Here is a 16975-nt window from a genome sequence, read left to right as displayed (position 1 = left end):
TTTATGACTAACATATTCCCAAAACGCACTAACGATTACGCTTGATATCGCTAAGTGCAATATTGATGTAGTGCAGTTACGTTTACTATTTCGCTCGAACCGTACATCGACTTGAAGGAAAGTGAGATTAAATTTGCATATCATCCACGATTAAAACCGTCTTTTCGACGTACGCTGAAAACACTTTATATTTCAATATGTCTGTAGCTGATTTTTATGGCTCTAATGTTGAAGTTTTATTAAATAATGACAGTAAAGCGCGAGGAGTAATCACAAATTTCGATTCTTCTAATTCAATTTTGCAATTAAGGCTAGCAAATGATTCAACAAAATCCATTGTCACAAAAGACATTAAGGACTTACGTATTTTGCCAAAAAATGAAATTATGCCCAAAAATGGTACAAAATCTCCGAGTACAAATTCTACCAAGTTGAAATCAGCGGAAACTTATTCTTCAAAGAACAAGTGGTCAATGGATTGTGATGAGGAATTTGATTTTGCTGCAAATTTAGAAAAGTTTGACAAAAAACAAGTTTTCGCTGAATTTCGTGTAAGCGACAAAGGGGTTAAATAGTTAGATAGTTTATCTTTTTCTATTTACCTTACTAATTCTTTTTTGCATTTACTAATTGAGTTATCAGGAGAAAGATAAGAAAGACCCTGCAAAGCTTCTTGTTTCTCATAACAAAAGTCCTAATCGCAATTATCATCACAAGCAGAATGTTTTAGGACCGTCTGTTAAAGACGAATTTGTAGATCTTCCTTCAGCTGGTTCACAAATTAATGGTATCGATGCTGTTTTAAGTTCTTCAAGCAATGGACATGTCACACCTGGTTCTAAGAAAGGCAGCCGTGAAACATTAAAGAAAAAGCCATTCGTCGATGAAAATATACCAGCAGAATTACACACTACTACTGGTGATATATTGAAGCCTATTACTCCTGAGCAACTTAGCCAAGGCATAGCTTTGGCAATCGCAAAAACGAGTACCGACATTGTTGTTGAAAATGCTGCTCAACTTCTTTCTCAATTTGTTTTTTCAGTCTTAGGAGGACATAAACGATTGTCTTCGAGGAATCATAACTCCCAGCCTTTAGTTTGTATTCTGGTTGGTTCTCATGATCATGCTTCTGCAGCTGTAGCAGCAGGCAGGCGGTTGTGTGCCATCGGTATAAAAGTTGTATTGCGCCTATTAACCCCGTTTAATGTGGATAATAGACAACTCTTAATGTTTCAAGCTGCTGGCGGATATATCCCTACTGAAAATTTTGATCAATTTCTTAACAAACTGACTTCTCCTATAGAACTTGTAGTCGATGTTTTAACCGGTTTCCATCCATCAATAGACAAAAACAGCCACGCTCTTATTCAATGGGCTAATGATTTAAACGTTTTGATACTTTCGGTAGACATCCCTTCAGGATACACGGTACAAAAAAAAAACACGGCTATTTTGCCCAAATGGACTTTGGCTTTAGGGGCTGTTACTACTACCCTTGCACAAGCTGCTCTTGTTAAACAAGCTGCTGGTGTCTCTGTATTTGTTGGAAACTTAGGTACTGGCTCTCAGACTTGGGCTGAGTTAGGAATTCTTGAATCTCAAGTAACCGGCCAGTATCTTGCCCAAATCTCATGTACCAGCACTAACTGATAAGATACATAATTATGGCGATGTTGGGTGTATGGTTATATAGGACGCACATGTATTTAATGGTTTTAAGATGAGGCTCTTAGTTCTATTCATGGTTTCAGTCATTTAAAATAATTTATGTAACTTTAGTTCGAAATGTTATCTGATCAGGAAAATTTCTCTGAATACTATGGATCTGATGGCGCATTGAATCCCCAAATCCGCAAAATACTTTGGATGAGCTTGGCATGTTAAATTTTGAAAACATATCCTTTAGTTGTGATAAATGAGCATGTCCATCTTTCAAACCTTTCAATGTCTCTATAACATCTTCGACACCATCACGACATACAGGACACGTATGGCATGTATTTGTCGAGTAAAATTTTGCAAAATTCAGAAGAGACTCAAATATTTGATCGTGATCGTTTAAGACAATTACAGATCCTGTACCTAACGAGGAGTCTAAGGCCTTTAAGGAATCAAAGTCCATTGTAACTTGTTCGCATTGATTTTTGTTTAGGATACCGGAACATGGCCCACCAGGAAAGATACCAACTAGTTTATTCCATCCTCCGCGTACACCTCCTGCATAATTTTCAATTAAATCTTTAAGTGGAATGGACATGCAAGCTTCGATCACGTTTGGTTCATTAACTTCGCCGGATATTGAAAATAGTTTCGTACCTCTGTTGTTTGGTCTGCCCATGGAGATAAAAAATTTGGGTCCTTTTTTTATAATTGCGGGTAAATTAGAAACAGTTTCAACGTTTAACACAAGGGTCGGTAGTCCAAATAACCCACTTGTTATTGTGTTATTGATAGGGATATCAGGAACTGGGAATTCCCCTTGTAAAGATTGAATCAATGCTGATTCTTCTCCGGTAATATATGAACCAGCACCAGGATGAATAAGTAATTCTAAGCCAATACTTGTGCCAAGTAAATTTTTACCTAACAGCTTTTTTGCATAAGCTTGGATAATACACTTTTGCATCATTACGGTCTCTTCATAGTAATCTTTTCTTATAAATAAATAACAAGCAGATGCTTCGACGGCCCTTGCTGCAATTATTGCGCCTTCAATAATTTTATGAGGTTCGTGTCGTAAAAGTAGTCTATCTTTAAAGGATCCAATATCATTTTCGGCAGCATTCACAATGACCACTGGTTTTTCCTTTCGCCCTCGCTCAGAAGAAGTTGCTTTGTATAAGGAAAGCATCTTCTCGCCAGTTGGAAATCCATAGCGGCCTCTGCCTCTCAATTCGGATTCCTGCACAAGCTCAATCTTCGTCATATTAGTAAACAAATAGATTTTTATAATGATTAGCTGATTAAACCTATATTTGAGCTTACAATATTTAGTGGATCATACTTAAGAATTTCGGATAGATTTTCATATTCTCCATCGGCTAAGGCATCATCTATTCTACGAATCCGTTTTTCTATCAAATTAGGAAACATTCGGTATCCAGCTTTTGATCCCACTAATCTTTTTAAAGCAACATTTCTTAATCCATTAAATGAATGTTTTAACTTGCAGCAATGCCCTCGTGACAACATAATAGTTTTTATACATTAATCTACTTTTACTCCACTTGAGCAAGTTATAGCGTGTGCCTTAGAATGAAGGTTGGCTCGTTATATGAAACTATGGAGTTCGGTATTTATCATAAAGGTGAATTCAGTAGTGATTTAAATTCTCTCTCAATACTTGGTTCAATGTCATCTTGACTTTTAATTTATATTGATTGTTATAACCAAATTGGAAATGACTGGAAAATGCCAAAAACTCGTGATATGTGACCAAATGAAAAGCATGTGTAAATTATATAGCTTCTAAATGAGCAAATAATATTTTATCGTATACATTAAAACACACTCACGTCAAATTTAAGAATACAATAAGGCAACGTACAGTACATATTATTAAGTTAATACCAAGTAAACAATAAAATAAAATAAAATACAATAAAACAGAATTATCTCATCGAATAATTATATGTAATTATACAAGGATGAAGCATTTTAAACCTTTAAATGTTTTAACACAGCCAGTACGGCAGACGAAATTAATATAAAAAAATGCAAACCAATATAACGAAAGACCAGGAAACGTATTTCAAAAATATGATTCCTTGAAATATAAATGACAATGAAGAATAAACGCGGGAGTTTAAAACTGATGAATAAATGGAGTGAACGCATAATCCGTATCCATTCCTGCCACAAAGCCAATTGCGGAAGCAACTTCTTCCTTCAACCCAATTGTCTCATTATTAGAAAACGGCATGCCATAATCTTGTAAATAGCGAATACACTGATCTCTTGACAAAGCGTCAACGTTACCTATATTGAGCATCCGAGGCAATTCTTCATTCGTGACGGGGTCAGTTCCGTTTAAAATGGAACAACCATAATAGGAAATTCAATGATCTCGCTTGTATGTTTTGGGTACGTACATTGGACATATCAATACGGTCCACTTTCAGCGTTAAATAGTCCATGCGTGTTCGCAGTTCATCATAAAGCCACTAAGCGTCACTTTGATACTCTCACATACTATGACATTCTTGATTTAAAGTAATTTTAACACTGATATAATTTACAATCTTCATTTTTTCAATGGGGAAATGAGAATGTATACAGAAAATAACGATTCAGGGCACAGCATAGTGCTATGACTGTTTAGCTGTTAACTACGCAGTTTGATATCTGTTTTAACGATATATAGAACTGCGGTGAGTTTTTACTTGCGATCTACAATGTAGCGGTATGCGGTATGTTAACTAACAATGTATATTTATTGTTATAAGAAGTCTGTTAGTATCGGTCACCGATATAGCTCATAACTGAATTGAGGAACGAAATTCAGTTGTAGCTCTATTTATAATCTTTCTAATAGTTGTTATCAACGGATATCTATGATCTGATGTTGAACATGTGACATATAGTGAAACGCAACGTAGTGTGTCATATCGTAGTGCAGTATTGCTGACATTAGCGCGATTTTAAGGAACATCATCATTCTCTACGTTCCTTCTACACTCGTTAATCACATATCTTAATTAACCTAAATACTATGCGAGAATTTGGACTTTGGAATCGGAGGTCTAACCCTCCTTGCCTATTTCGTTCTTTTTTTCAATAGCTACAGCGGAAACGCAGTTTGATCTTTTAAATGCTGGAGTAGCTTTAGATAGAGTTGACTTGGGTCTGGAGCACTTTCGGCTTATGGTCGACTGTGCGAAATTAAACGTAAATGAATAACAACCCAAGTATAACAACATTCAAATTTTTTTGAGACAAGGCGATCGTATTGCTGTTACTTATTTCAACGTCAAAGAATGGGAAAGGGAAGTCGGCGATATAGACGCCTTGAAGGACTTATTTCCTCGACTTCTTAAACTTTCTGTAAAGATTTGGAATTTTCAATATTTGAATTCCTTCCTATTGATGAAGGAGATATAATGACAGGTCCATTTCGGTACAATGGAGGCTCCGTCCGTAGCTTTGCATTAACAACCAATTTCTCCTTTCCCAGTTATGACTTGTCATTCAATGAAACGGAACACGGAGTGTTTTGTTATGTTTCAAGGCCATTGACGAAGGAAAGGTCATGTAGTCACCCTTATATCTCGTTGGGCTCAAGCTATGGAATCCCTGATGCAGAGAATATTGAGTATCCAAGGGATGCTCGTTATCATAGCCCTTTATTATTTACTGTTAGGTTACTTTTATTTTCGACTTATTGGTCATATTCGTTGGCTTCACAACATTTTAAAGTTTTCACAGTGAAAGAGTCGCTTTTGCTACTTATTATTAGTTCTAACTTTGGAGAACCTTTTTTTTCTTAGTGGTCAAAGTCATGTAAGTTTAACTATATTACACAATCTACTCCTTGGAACGTTGCGGAAATTAAGAATTGTTTCAATTTGTTTCTTGAACGTTTGGTTTTAATTCTCGCCTCTTCCGGCTTTGGAGTATGGCGATCCATTAGTCACAAGGTGATTTATGTGCTTACAATCGGTTCATTTGTTTCAGTGATTTATCACACTATTCTTCGGGTTTTTCATTGAAAAGTTTATGATATCCTTAACAGCTTTGGACTTACTAGATGAACTCTTGAACGATTCTAGCAGTAATATGATATGGCTCTATGAAGTTTATATGCTGTACAAGACATACACTTCTTATTTTTTCATGAGCTCTAAGTCTTTCGTAAGGGGTGTGAAACGATATCTAATATATTTTTGCTACTGTGCTAATTTTATAGCCCTTTTTAGAGTCATATTTGGAACCATTTTTGTATATTCCCCAGATGGCATTACACCATTTATGACTGATTTTGTGCGCTGGATTCTAATTTATTTAAAAGGAAGTATTAATTCCTTGCTATATATGGCGTCCTTCACAAAACAAATTAGTTTGCTACGAGGATGGAGAACAGAACACGCTGAGTTGAGCTGAACAATTTTAGTAAACTACGAGTCAGCTTCTTAACTATTAACATTTATTTTTAAAAAAAGATTTGCTTACAAATATGCTTATTATTGAATAAATCAAATTTCGTGTTTACTAAGTTAAGCTAGTAAACAATATAGAAAGATTAATAGGTGATGCAAAGATTATTTTATTTGTGAACCCTTGACTTTTGAAACTTCATTGTAAGTACCACGCAATTTTAGAGTTGTCACTTTTTTACGATCGACAAAGAAAGACTTTTGAAAACAAACAAAGTCTCTCGCACTTCTATTACCATGAAAGAAAATCAAATCAAAAACAGCAATAATTTTCGGAGAAGGAACGAAAAGAAGAAGAATTTCAAAGGTAAATCATAAAGAGCTAATTTACACAGTAGTTTGTGCTTTATAATTTGCAAAGCTATATAATGGACTCAAAGCAAACGTAAAGAAATAAATCGAAAATAGAAAATTAACCAATCTTTCCATTCGTAAGGTGTTATACCCTGAAATAGCTTTATTATAAGAACATTCCTAACGAGATTTGGGAAACTTTTTAGTCCAGTAAATCATGGAAAACGAATGGATAAACAGTTTTGCTTGATTTGAGAATTACTTGTTATTATCTAATAAACCACTTTCATACATTGTACACCAAATCAGCCTGAAATATTAAATGGAAGATATTACGTTGTCAACAACAATGTGCCTTAATCCCTCGGACAAAGTAAGTATTCATGGACTTGTTTGTAAGACAATAAAGTTAAAGAGGTTCAATCTCTTTATATGAAAGCATTCCTTTGTCCACTTTTATGGATGCCGATGATTAAGCCTTAATCTCGTACTCAATAAGAAAACATATGTTAAATCGCCATCACCATCGAAAGATCATATAAAACGAAGACTTTCGCGGTTAAAAATTAAATCAATTAAAACAAGGGTATAGTCATTTACCCTGTACGTATTTGCTTCGAAAGTTTGTAAATATGCTGCTGTAATCCATTGTATGCAGTTACAAAAGTTCCTGAATCTTCAAATCCAAGTTTCAAAGCTACTTTTTTGCTTGCTTCATTTCCAATAATTGGGTCTATAATAAAATTTTGTATATTGTTTTCGCTCCCAAACTCAATAACTCGACCAACACATTCAGTTGCAATTCCCATTCCCCAGTATAGAGGGCCTATCTCAAAGAATAAATTGGCAGTATCAGATTTGACGTTTTTTTTACTCAATCCCACATTTCCGATATAACATATGCTGGGAAATGTTGAAGAAACTTCTAAAGGGTAGATTCCAAATACCCATCTCTTTCGTCTGGTTTTTGTAATGCGGGCATCTGTAATGTAATGCTGAAACATGAAACGACATAATTCACGGCTTTCTACCTTCCCGTAAAGTTGAGTATTTGATACAAGTGGGTCAGATTTGATTTTAGTAATTTGATCAAAATCATCTTCTTCAACAGGAGATTTCAGCAAAAATCTGCTTGTTTTCAGGATGATTTTACTCATTAATGAATCCTTTAGGTTAAAAGAAAGAGAAAAACACTAGTCAATCGTTTGAACTTGTAATAGAACTTTTCTGGTTATGATCTAAATACAAGCAAAAAAATATTCAATGAAACAGTAAAATACTCAATATCCAGTTATATTGAGACATGTAATTAGATCTTAGCAAGTTGCAATTACAGCCTCAAAGAACTGCAAATTATAAATACAAATTGCTCTAAGTTTGTGTTAATGGAAACCTGTATTGAAGGGACTGTCACCGTAAAGTGTCAGATAAAAATAAAGAGATTATCAAAAAAGGCCAACTATCAGAAAGCATTTAAAAGAAAAACGAGCCTTTAACTGATTGGGGAATTAATAAAACCGTTCTAGCTTAGCGCGATTGAGAATCAATTCACATAAAAAACTTAAACCTCTTAACGGGATTGAACATTAATTACCATATTTTGAAATAACTCCAGATCAAAAAATTTAGTAAAAGAAAAGCGTTATCCAAATTTTGAAAACATGGGCTACTGATTACAAGATTTACGTACAATGTCTTCAAAAATTCTTTAAACGCCCAAAATTGAAGAAATCTACTACTTTTCAATACCAAACATCCTTTCAATCATTCTATTTGTATTGATTAAAAGCTCAATTTGAAGGTTGTATCTAAGCTTTTCCCAATATTACATAGAAAGCGTTTTTTAGGAAAGCAATATAAGTTCCTAAAAACGACAAACTCACAAAGTTCTATAAGGGTGGGAGAAAATCGTATAAACTGAAGTAATATCGTTTCCGCATCTTCTCAAAATTTTTCATAAATCGTAACGATGGCAAAAAAATGTGTATATGTAACAATATAACAAAATATAATAGATGAACAAGCTCAAAGCTTTAATGTGGTTGTCATTCATAATTAAAAGATATATTTCAAAACTTCATTACCTGATCATCTATTAGATAAATCATTATCACAACTAAAAATGACTCATTGCTCTTCAGTTTCCACTTCTACTTCAACATCCTCTTCTGGTATCACTGCTTCTTCTTTTGGTTCTACTTCTTTCCTTGTTTCCACTCCTTTCTTTTTCATCACAGATGATTGAGGTAAATTCAAAAACACGTCAATTCCACTAACGGAAAAGGATGGTTTTGTATTGACTGAAGTTGGAGGACGTCTAACAGGACCACGTGCGCGGGATTTTCTAGCATCAGGTAAAGCACTTTCAGATGAGGTTGTGGTTTCAGTCTCCTTCACGCCGGCTTCGGAAGTTTCTCCACTAGCAGGTGATTTTGTACCTGAAGGAGATTTTGATTTATTTGGGACAAACGATCGCATCAGGGGTCCCTTTTGAAGACGAGACTCTAATGCTGCGACGAATCCAGCTCGAGAGCCAGTAAATTTGTTGGGTCTTACAGAAAAACGAGGGGTAGACTCCTCTGCTGCCTCAGATGGTTTAGTAGATGAAGCTTCTGTAGGTACGGCAGGCTCTGCTTTATTGGGTGGTTGTTCCTTACCTGTTTCAGGAAGCTCTGTAGATGGGGACTCTTCAGTTTCTTCTTTGGGAGTGCTATTGTTTATCACATCTGTAGTGTCAGTTTCACCACCAACTTGAGACTTTGGTACGTCTTCCTTAACAGGTCTGGGTTGAGGCTCATTGGCACTGACTTCAATGTTCTTTTTGACATCATTGATCTTATCAAGGTTCGAAGGCTCTGAAGAAGAAGAAGAAGAGGCAGCAGAAGGTTGTGATGCAGAAGAGAGGCTAGGGCCAGTATGCTTCTTTTTACTCCGAGAAGATTCATGAGCATTTTCATTGGGAATATCAAGGTTGCTGACTATGTCAAATGGCAATCCAGCAGTGCCCTCACCATCCTTCGTATAGAAGCCCTTTTCAGCCTCGGGTATGGATTGCTCGTCAATCGTCTGAGATTCATCGACATCAGTGACAGGATCACTTTTGCCAGCAGTAAGGCCACAAATATTATCGGATTCAGTTAAGTCAGCAGTAGAACGCTGGCGGTTGGCCGCTAATGGTTTGGAAGTATACTCAAGAGGAGAGGTACCCACGACGGCGTTTTCCACATCATCCAAAACTTCATTATACTCATTCTCCCAGGGCTCAGGAGGAGCACACTCATCCACGTTACCATCCTCATTGAGAACGGCTCGAGAAGGAGAGCGCGACAAATCTTCAAGGGAGGCACCTTTGGGTAATTTTAGAGAGCCGGAGTTATGAAATTTTTCATCAGGTGCATAAGGAAGTCCACGGTCGGTTTGTTCCGGGTGAATTAAAGGAACGGAACCGGTGTCAGGATTCAAAGGAACACAAACTTCAGGCGTGGCACGTTCAGGTTGAGTTTTTGCGAGGGATGCAAGGGATAAGTTAGAAGAGGCTTTTGAAACATTGGCTGATGGAGGGGCATTTGAGAGACCGGTAGAAGAGCCAGATGTACGAAGACGACGCACACCATCCGCATTGGGAGCCACGTCGTCCAGTCGTGATGTTCCAAAATTGCGATCGTTTTCAGTTAAGTGATTTTGGTGGCTCTTTTGCAATTCCACAAAAGTGTGTGTATGTGAAACAGGACGGTTGTCATTCGAGCCCCCATAATTCAAGATCCCTTCGACAGCGCGAATATCGTCTTCTGGAACCAACGCCTGTGGAACTACTTTGGATGAAGACTTGGAAGCTCCTTGAGCGTTCTGCGACAGAGGTCGACCATCCGGTCCTACAAAAAGCTCATTAGGGATATTTGACGTTGATCCAGCTAAAGATTTGGGAACTGCTTCTTTCGAGCCGGAAGCAGGTGAATTCGACGATGTTTCCGACATTGATTTTTGAGTGAAAATATACGAATTCTTCGATTTGTGAGTATTCTACAGACGTTTCGTCGTATATCTTTCACGTTGAACAATTGTATAAAGATGTAGAGTGTTTGGCTGATAAGAACTTTCAACTTGATGTATTAGAACTTAACCGACTGTGTTTACACCGTACTGCAAGAAACAAGTCACCATGACAACGATTTAGGTAACACATGGTGTGGATGCCCGAGAAGCCAATAGCTGAAGCGGGAATAGACGATTTTCTCGATTTCCTAATTAGGTATTCTGTTAAAAGATGTTACGCATTGTAATGAATGCACTATACCATTAACAGTGTGGTAAAATTCAGTAAAGTAAAAATTACGATGTGGAACATCGTGTTAAAGATAAATATCGATGTGCTTCAGATGCCGATTTGAAGTTTGCATACTGTATTGAAATACGTTGTGCGTCGAGGTTGAATAATGGTTATACTGCTTATAGGCGATGATATATAGTTAGTTTGAGTTGTAGACGCAGTAAACGATTCATCGTTCAAATAACAATTTAATATACAGGAAAATGAACTAAAAAGATTTCTAAAAACTTCACGTTCAGCAAGATATGCTGTTGATAGACACACAAAGTCATGAATAACTCTTTTCTTGCTTGAGAAAGTTTTGTAGTCGTACCCTACTTTTGAAATACACGAATTAAAAACGGCTGCTAAACATTTGGTTTACTAGAATATAAGAAGATAACAGGCCCATCATTTTTTGATAAATATCTCTGTATTACTAGTACTGGACGAGTTAAGTAGCAGATAAAATAATCATTCAAAAGCTATTCTATTCCCAAATTGCTAATCATGTCACACCAATGAAAAAAAAAATTTACGAAGCGCTCTAATAAAAAAATAAATATGCTTTCATTTTTTGACTTAGGCCTTTACAATGGACGAGATTTTGACGAAATCAAGTTATATATTGCAGAGCTAAAATCACAAATGCATATATGATTTTCATGTTAAAATTGAACCCTTACCAGTGAAAAGGCATCTCAATAATTAACATTTGCATTGAGAGCATCGTTAGACAAACTAAGTAAACTTCAAACCATTATGGTGAAAAAAAAAACAAATATTAATTACTGCTGAAAGGCGCTATTTAAATGGCGTGGATAATCTTAGTTCTGTAAAATCAGAAGAAACCATTTTGGTAGTTTTTTACACAATATAATTTTATCTCATCCTTTCAATCAACCAAGAACTATTTTGTTCATTGTTTTACTATTTCTACGCTCGAACAGACCACAAATACTTGTCATACGGATAAATAGAGCATATAGTATTTTTTACAACTTATACAACTGTTACACTACAAATTCGCATAAAAACTGTTATCGCTTAAAAAATCCAAGCATCATATTTTTGAACCTTTTCAAAGGTGAATAAACCTTCTATTCTTAACGTTGATAAGACCAGACACCCTCCAACAATCCGTCTTGGGTGGTAAGGCGGTTAATGCAGTCATCGGACTCGCCCTTGGAGCGAACAAAGCCACTAATAGCATAGGTGGTCTTCTCGCCAGGAATTTGGCGACCTTCAGCGTCAACAGCGCAAACGTTGATTTGCACAGAAGCGTGATCTTTGGCTTGGATGATGCGGTTAGTGGCAGAGCTATTTCTAATTAGTAACAGTTACACAACTTCTTATTACAAAAACTTTCTTACCACTTGCGAGGGACGTAAAGGTCAACCAATTGTCCAGCCTCGTTTTCCATGTTTGAAAAAGTTGAGTTGCCCTTTAGCATCTTAGAATTTTGATGCACTTCGGTCTGACAGTCACAACCCTACCCTGGCTAACTTTCTTTAGTCCCGTTATTGCATTTTAAGATTGCTAAATGCGCTTCCGTATTATACCGAAATCTCTATAAGTAAAATACCAATAACCACGCTGCAGCACGTTTCACCCATTTCCTGATTCTTCGCATTAGTCTTGAAAACCAGCTTTGTTCCATTTTCCAAAATCGCTCTAAAAGCAATTTTTTTGGAGTCTAATTCTGTTAATTTAGCCACGGATTTTGAATTAACTAAGGAATTCTTTTCTTCTACTAAGTTTAAACGAATTCGTCAAGTTGAACAACCTGGCGAAAAACGGCAGCGATGTCGAAATTCCTTTTGAACCGTTGTATAAGAGATTTGTCTCCACTAACTGTACTTAAGGATAATTTGCAACAAACAGCAAAGCCTATTTTAAATTATTACGCCAAAAATGCGGCATCAAGGTATGAGCTCTAAGGTGTAACAAGATTGTTTCTAAATTAACTCATACATTTTAGGGGCATTAAGGTACTATTTATATCTTATGAAACTTTAGAAAAAGAAGCGCCAGAAGGTATCGACTGTTTCCTTTATGCTACCAGCTGGGAAAAGGTTAAGAGCCTAAAGGAGCTTTATGAGCATATATCGTCATGGCGAACTCAGGGAAAACAACACATCGTTATGATTGATACTATTAATCCAATTTTAAACACTTCAATATCTAGTTTTACTATGTTTTTTGGATCAGTTTTAGCATTGGGGTCTATATGCTTTCTAACTTCTTTTCACAAAGATGTAACTTTGGAAAATTACCCTTCGTATCTGCCACCTTGTGAAGTATTTTTGGATTTTACAAGCACCTGTACGGTTTCGCTTATCGGAATGCAACATCTTTCAGTTGAACATGATGCGAAAATGCGAAGTTTACCTAACCCATTGCTTGAAGAATTACAGGATGACAAAATAATAAGTTTGTTGGGATCAAATTGCGAAACAGCCATTGTATTGCATGTCGAATTTAGGAAAAAAAGTGGAAGGATTATTAAAGAATCATGTGTTCTAAAGAACGGAAAACTAGAACCGTATACGCCGTTTGAAGAAACAGCACGTGGACCAGAGCCTGCTGACAACCAAATAGATTTTAATGTCTCATTTAATTTAAATGTCTCAGAGAAAGAAAGAAAGGAAAGAGATAAAGTGTTTCTTCCTTATTTTAGTGCACAAATGGTTGGCAGTCAACATAAATCATCATTTGTTGATGAGGGCACCATCATATACCATGCAGATGAGGCAGATGATTTTGATGAAGAAGAGGATGCTGATGAAGATTTACTAATTTAACTTAGATAGACGAGCATGTTCTAGACATGTTCAATGTACAGTAGTAAATAAATTAAGCTCTAATGCACGAGAACAAGGATAAAGATATTGTGAAACAATCATTTTGCTACAACGTTGTTTGATTTACAAACCGTATAATTCTACCATGTTTATGGAAAATTAATGAGTACGCAAATATACGAATATAAAAGCAATGAATTATTTTAAGTTCCAAATTACAATGCTACAGTCAATTCGCTACTTGCTCACAAAAAATTAATATCCAGGCTCAAGCTAGTTTACACACTGCTCATTATTGCATGTTAATCTAAGCAAGGTTGAAAGAAGCTTCAGGGAAGAGGTCCAACTTCTCTTGGAGGCTACCACGCTTATTCAAGAACTTGGCGTAGCAACCGTCGGGAATAATTTCACCACGGCTGCGCTTTTCAATGTACTCATCACGAGCATATTGAGAGAAACCCCATTTCTTGGAGACAATGATTCTCTGTTGACCGGGGAACTTGTATTGACAACGACGAAGGGCCTCAATAGCAGTAGCACGGCTAGAATCCTTGGTACGGACAGACATCAAAATTTGACCGATGTTTACACGAGCGACCAAACCATTGGGCTTACCAAAGGCGTGACGCATACCGGTTTGCAATCTATCGGCACCGGCACATGAAAGCATTTTGTTGATACGAACAACATGGAAGGGGTGTGCACGGACACGAAGGTGGAAACTATCCTTACCACCAATCTTAACCAAGTACTTGTTGGCACAGATACGAGCAGCTTCAAGAGCCTCTGAGGTGATTTGCTCGTATTCGTTAGAGACCAAGTGGATGCAAAGAGGGAACTCGTCAACACCAGCACGCTTACGACCCAAGTCGAAAATACGAATCTTGGAATCGGGAACGGCACGGTTGTAACGAGACTTGGGGTAAGGCTTGTTCTTACAGTAACGGTAGCAACGAGCAGGTCTACGTGCCATCTTGAATTACTAGTTAAAGAAGTGGTTGGCGAACGGAGGACTATTTGTATGACAAACCATTTCTCTACCACCACCCAAAAAACAGTCACACAGGATGAGGCAAAATAATGTTGAAATGTAAGCAATCTCGTAAGCAAATTTTTTAAAGAGTTATAGCGTAATTGTACATAGCCGTCTTTAGTGAATTTAATCGTAACGGCTTAAGCGATTAAGTGAACATCGTCAATGTCCATTATATGTCAGCAATACTACACTACGCTATGATACACTACTTGCGTATCACTATATGTCACATGTTCTAATTATATATCGTACCATGTATGATACGATATTGAGATTGATCTTAATGATAATCTATGAAGATCTATATTATCTGAATAATATAAATAGAGCTACTGCTGAACTGAGGAACGAGGTTCAGTTATGAGCTATATTAGTGATAGGTAACATTATAACCCAGTTAATACAATACCTATACTCAGTTGCTACTCATATAACCTGTGTATTGTAATATAATAGATCACAAGGAAAACTCACCGCAGTTCTACGTATCCTTAAATCAGATACCAAACTGCGTAGCTTACATTATATTGGGTTTAAGCATAATGAAGGATGCGAACTTGATTTCTTAAATGAAAAAGTATGGAGTTTGCTTTCAAATAGGTGTTATTTAAGTTTCGGTTTGAGGTTCTTGAAGTTGACTTCTTTATTATCTTTCGTTGAAGTCACTATATCATCGTAGACTGGGCTTAATTCATTCAAAGATATACGAGTAGACGACTGTGTAAAAATCGTGTTGAATTTTTTTTTATAATTCCTGAGTTAAAATTAATAATTCTTTTGTCCTATTGCTCGCAGTTCAAATAGTTGTGTATACTGGATACATAAACTTGCCTAAACTACTTGAACCACACACGAGTGTGGAAAATATTTGGTATCTTAGTCAAATTATTTGAGAAAACAAAAAAATAATCAATTTGTTAAATTCAAAATTACTGAAGTCGAGTCTAAGAAACATACATTTTAAATTCAATCGTTCTAATTCGAGAAAATTGGTTTACACCCACTAAAACGTTAGTTATGAGTAAAACTGCCTAAACCGTCAAGCTAAGATTATGAATTCAGAAAACGCATCTCTTTTCCGAAATATTTTAAACGATACTGAGAATCTGGTACAACCTCTCACACAAGATGAGTCAAGGCTTGCTCTTTTTGAATCGCTCGTACAATCTGACCAACTTTTGGTGGAAAAGATAGAAAAATGGGAAAAGAAAGTTTCTAAGTTTACTGAAAACTCCAAAAGCGAAAAAAGAAAACTCCAACTAGAGTTGTTTCAAGAGATCATTGATTTAAAAAAATGTATCGCATTTAAACCGATCATTGGCAAGAATGCCATCGACAACAATATATCCGACTTAAAGAAGAATCTTCATTCAAACAAGAAATTGGAGGCTGTACTCAAGGAAGAGTTGCATCAAATCAAGAAATTTAGTTCTGACTTGCAGAGTTTGAAATCCAGTATGGGTGAACGGCAAAAACAGCAGGCAGCAATGAGTAGAAGAGGAAAAAAGTCCATCATTCACTCTGCAATAATTCAAGAAAAGGAGCGTTATGAAAAAGAATCTCAAGAATTGTTCACATTCCTTGACGGGTTTTTGGATGAGCATGCGCCTTCTTTACTTGAAGGAGCGCAAGCATCAATTGACAAGAACAGACCTGGAAAAAATCAACCCTCTTTAAATTTTGAAAATATTTCAAAAAAAGACCTAACGGAGGAGTTTAAACAAGTCATTGAGGTAAGGTTGCTTAATTTGCTCAGTTGGCAGTTCGGTGATAATCTTGGAACACTAGACATTTACTAACTAAATTAAGAATTTAATGAACAATTCAATTATTCCAGGATCTCCTTATATAGAGGTAAAAAATGAGCGAATAGTTAGCTTTTTAGTTCTAGCTTCTTTATGTACAGTTGATCCCCAAGATCCCTCAAAAGTGAAGCTTATACCCTTTTCTGATGAAATTTAGAGGAAAATAAGCTTGCAATACTTTTCCTTTTTATTTTGAGCATCCAAGCATCCATACCTTTCTCACCATTTTGTAAATGAAAAGCTCCGAAGTTTTATTTCTTTTGCACGATGTTGTTTGCGTATACCATTAAATTGAATTAAAAACGCTTCCTTACTGATGTACTAGACTTGAATTTTGTTTTCTTACATAGACTAATTTTAATTTGTATCATTTTTCTTTCGTTATGCTGACACGATTATTTTTCAACGCAAAGAAAAGCATATTGCTTACCTGCGTAGTTTAATATTTGCTAATTTCGATATAATTTAAAAAACAACTTACTTTGAGATTACTTTACAACCTCAAACAACATGTTCATCCTCAAAACTGGGATAGCATTTTTAACTATAATATACTTTAATAATAGAAACTTTTT

General features: G+C 36.1%; 10 protein-coding genes, 8 long non-coding RNA genes and 1 pseudogene across 19 annotated transcripts, besides 2 other annotated features; 11 read left to right on the top strand and 8 right to left on the bottom strand.

Moving 5' to 3' along the window:
* The first annotated feature begins 96 nt into the window (after positions 1–96).
* On the top strand, positions 97–3495 carry edc3 (mRNA-decapping enhancer Edc3). Its single transcript, NM_001021762.3, has 2 exons — positions 97–551; positions 643–3495. The coding sequence occupies exons 1-2, from the start codon at positions 198–200 to the stop codon at positions 1651–1653; spliced, it is 1365 nt and encodes a 454-aa protein (NP_595858.1). The 5' UTR covers positions 97–197; the 3' UTR covers positions 1654–3495.
* SPOM_SPBC18E5.10 (Fe-sulfur cluster assembly protein) lies at positions 174–3195 on the bottom strand (the record flags this gene model as incomplete). The annotated part of the gene is made up of 2 exons (NM_001021761.3): positions 174–2920; positions 2989–3195. 2 exons carry the CDS (start codon positions 3193–3195, stop codon positions 1769–1771), a joined length of 1359 nt encoding a protein of 452 aa, NP_595857.1. The 3' UTR covers positions 174–1768.
* Positions 3496–3687: 192 nt separating the features above from the next.
* On the top strand, positions 3688–4255 carry SPOM_SPNCRNA.1485. The gene has a single exon (NR_150372.1). It is a non-coding gene; the product is annotated as a non-coding RNA (long non-coding RNA).
* Positions 3812–4154, bottom strand: SPOM_SPBC18E5.15 (annotated as a pseudogene). Its single transcript is given in 2 exon segments — positions 3812–4059; positions 4061–4154. Coding segments are annotated over 2 exon segments (342 nt in total).
* A 70-nt stretch (positions 4256–4325) lies between the features above and the next one.
* Positions 4326–4632: an LONG TERMINAL REPEAT.
* Positions 4633–4702: 70 nt separating this feature from the next.
* Positions 4703–5489, top strand: SPOM_SPBC18E5.09C (uncharacterized protein; the record flags this gene model as incomplete). The annotated part of the gene is made up of 1 exon (NM_001021760.2): positions 4703–5489. Exon 1 carries the CDS (start codon positions 5103–5105, stop codon positions 5487–5489), a length of 387 nt encoding a protein of 128 aa, NP_595856.1. The 5' UTR covers positions 4703–5102.
* Positions 5490–5718: 229 nt separating this feature from the next.
* SPOM_SPBC18E5.14C (uncharacterized protein) lies at positions 5719–6102 on the top strand (the record flags this gene model as incomplete). The annotated part of the gene is made up of 1 exon (NM_001021759.3): positions 5719–6102. One exon carries the CDS (start codon positions 5719–5721, stop codon positions 6100–6102), a length of 384 nt encoding a protein of 127 aa, NP_595855.3.
* Positions 6103–6223: 121 nt separating this feature from the next.
* SPOM_SPBC18E5.08 (N-acetyltransferase) lies at positions 6224–7833 on the bottom strand. The gene has a single exon (NM_001021758.3). The coding sequence runs from the start codon at positions 7604–7606 to the stop codon at positions 7046–7048; it is 561 nt and encodes a 186-aa protein (NP_595854.1). The 5' UTR covers positions 7607–7833; the 3' UTR covers positions 6224–7045.
* SPOM_SPNCRNA.5489 lies at positions 7205–7684 on the top strand. The gene has a single exon (NR_194844.1). It is a non-coding gene; the product is annotated as a non-coding RNA (long non-coding RNA).
* Positions 7786–8028, top strand: SPOM_SPNCRNA.5488. The gene has a single exon (NR_194843.1). It is a non-coding gene; the product is annotated as a non-coding RNA (long non-coding RNA).
* Positions 8029–8524: 496 nt separating this feature from the next.
* Positions 8525–10534, bottom strand: aim21. The gene has a single exon (NM_001021757.3). The coding sequence runs from the start codon at positions 10422–10424 to the stop codon at positions 8577–8579; it is 1848 nt and encodes a 615-aa protein (NP_595853.1). The 5' UTR covers positions 10425–10534; the 3' UTR covers positions 8525–8576.
* SPOM_SPNCRNA.5487 lies at positions 9879–10663 on the top strand. The gene has a single exon (NR_194842.1). It is a non-coding gene; the product is annotated as a non-coding RNA (long non-coding RNA).
* A 193-nt stretch (positions 10664–10856) lies between these two features.
* On the top strand, positions 10857–12283 carry SPOM_SPNCRNA.5486. Its single transcript, NR_194841.1, has one exon. It is a non-coding gene; the product is annotated as a non-coding RNA (long non-coding RNA).
* Positions 11374–11646, bottom strand: SPOM_SPNCRNA.110. The gene has a single exon (NR_149948.1). It is a non-coding gene; the product is annotated as a non-coding RNA (long non-coding RNA).
* On the bottom strand, positions 11723–12178 carry rps21 (40S ribosomal protein S21; the record flags this gene model as incomplete). Its single annotated transcript, NM_001021756.3, has 2 exons — positions 11723–12075; positions 12129–12178. 2 exons carry the CDS (start codon positions 12176–12178, stop codon positions 11862–11864), a joined length of 264 nt encoding a protein of 87 aa, NP_595852.1. The 3' UTR covers positions 11723–11861.
* Positions 12284–12402: 119 nt separating the features above from the next.
* On the top strand, positions 12403–13637 carry elp5 (elongator complex subunit Elp5). The gene is made up of 2 exons (NM_001021755.3): positions 12403–12682; positions 12737–13637. The coding sequence occupies exons 1-2, from the start codon at positions 12561–12563 to the stop codon at positions 13557–13559; spliced, it is 945 nt and encodes a 314-aa protein (NP_595851.1). The 5' UTR covers positions 12403–12560; the 3' UTR covers positions 13560–13637.
* Positions 13638–13702: 65 nt separating this feature from the next.
* rpl1001 (60S ribosomal protein L10) lies at positions 13703–14565 on the bottom strand. The gene has a single exon (NM_001021754.3). It carries the CDS (start codon positions 14530–14532, stop codon positions 13867–13869), a length of 666 nt encoding a protein of 221 aa, NP_595850.1. The 5' UTR covers positions 14533–14565; the 3' UTR covers positions 13703–13866.
* On the top strand, positions 13939–14627 carry SPOM_SPNCRNA.5485. The gene has a single exon (NR_194840.1). It is a non-coding gene; the product is annotated as a non-coding RNA (long non-coding RNA).
* Positions 14628–14769: 142 nt separating this feature from the next.
* Positions 14770–15117: an LONG TERMINAL REPEAT.
* On the bottom strand, positions 14974–16760 carry SPOM_SPNCRNA.5484. Its single transcript, NR_194839.1, has one exon. It is a non-coding gene; the product is annotated as a non-coding RNA (long non-coding RNA).
* On the top strand, positions 15194–16910 carry sim4 (kinetochore protein sim4). Its single transcript, NM_001021753.3, has 2 exons — positions 15194–16328; positions 16405–16910. The coding sequence occupies exons 1-2, from the start codon at positions 15648–15650 to the stop codon at positions 16555–16557; spliced, it is 834 nt and encodes a 277-aa protein (NP_595849.1). The 5' UTR covers positions 15194–15647; the 3' UTR covers positions 16558–16910.
* The last annotated feature ends 65 nt before the right edge of the window (positions 16911–16975 follow it).

This window comes from Schizosaccharomyces pombe (genome assembly GCF_000002945.2).
Source record: "Schizosaccharomyces pombe strain 972h- genome assembly, chromosome: II".
NCBI classification, from domain to species: Eukaryota; Fungi; Ascomycota; class Schizosaccharomycetes; order Schizosaccharomycetales; family Schizosaccharomycetaceae; genus Schizosaccharomyces; species Schizosaccharomyces pombe.
This window is presented reverse-complemented; position numbering and strand designations above follow the sequence as displayed.

What these genes read in the sequence shown, in the direction of transcription:
- rpl1001 (NM_001021754.3), bottom strand. Translation starts at nt 14,532, where the DNA reads ATGGCACGTAGACCTGCTCGTTGCTACCGTTACTGTAAGAACAAGCCT.
- SPOM_SPBC18E5.08 (NM_001021758.3), bottom strand. Translation starts at nt 7,606, where the DNA reads ATGAGTAAAATCATCCTGAAAACAAGCAGATTTTTGCTGAAATCTCCT.
- aim21 (NM_001021757.3), bottom strand. Translation starts at nt 10,424, where the DNA reads ATGTCGGAAACATCGTCGAATTCACCTGCTTCCGGCTCGAAAGAAGCA.
- elp5 (NM_001021755.3), top strand. Translation starts at nt 12,561, where the DNA reads ATGTCGAAATTCCTTTTGAACCGTTGTATAAGAGATTTGTCTCCACTA. An exon ending in GCCAAAAATGCGGCATCAAG is followed by an intron (nt 12,683 to 12,736) that starts GTATGAGCTCTA and finishes CATACATTTTAG; the next exon opens with GGGCATTAAGGTACTATTTA.
- edc3 (NM_001021762.3), top strand. Translation starts at nt 198, where the DNA reads ATGTCTGTAGCTGATTTTTATGGCTCTAATGTTGAAGTTTTATTAAAT. An exon ending in AAGTTTTCGCTGAATTTCGT is followed by an intron (nt 552 to 642) that starts GTAAGCGACAAA and finishes TTGAGTTATCAG; the next exon opens with GAGAAAGATAAGAAAGACCC.
- sim4 (NM_001021753.3), top strand. Translation starts at nt 15,648, where the DNA reads ATGAATTCAGAAAACGCATCTCTTTTCCGAAATATTTTAAACGATACT. An exon ending in AGTTTAAACAAGTCATTGAG is followed by an intron (nt 16,329 to 16,404) that starts GTAAGGTTGCTT and finishes AACTAAATTAAG; the next exon opens with AATTTAATGAACAATTCAAT.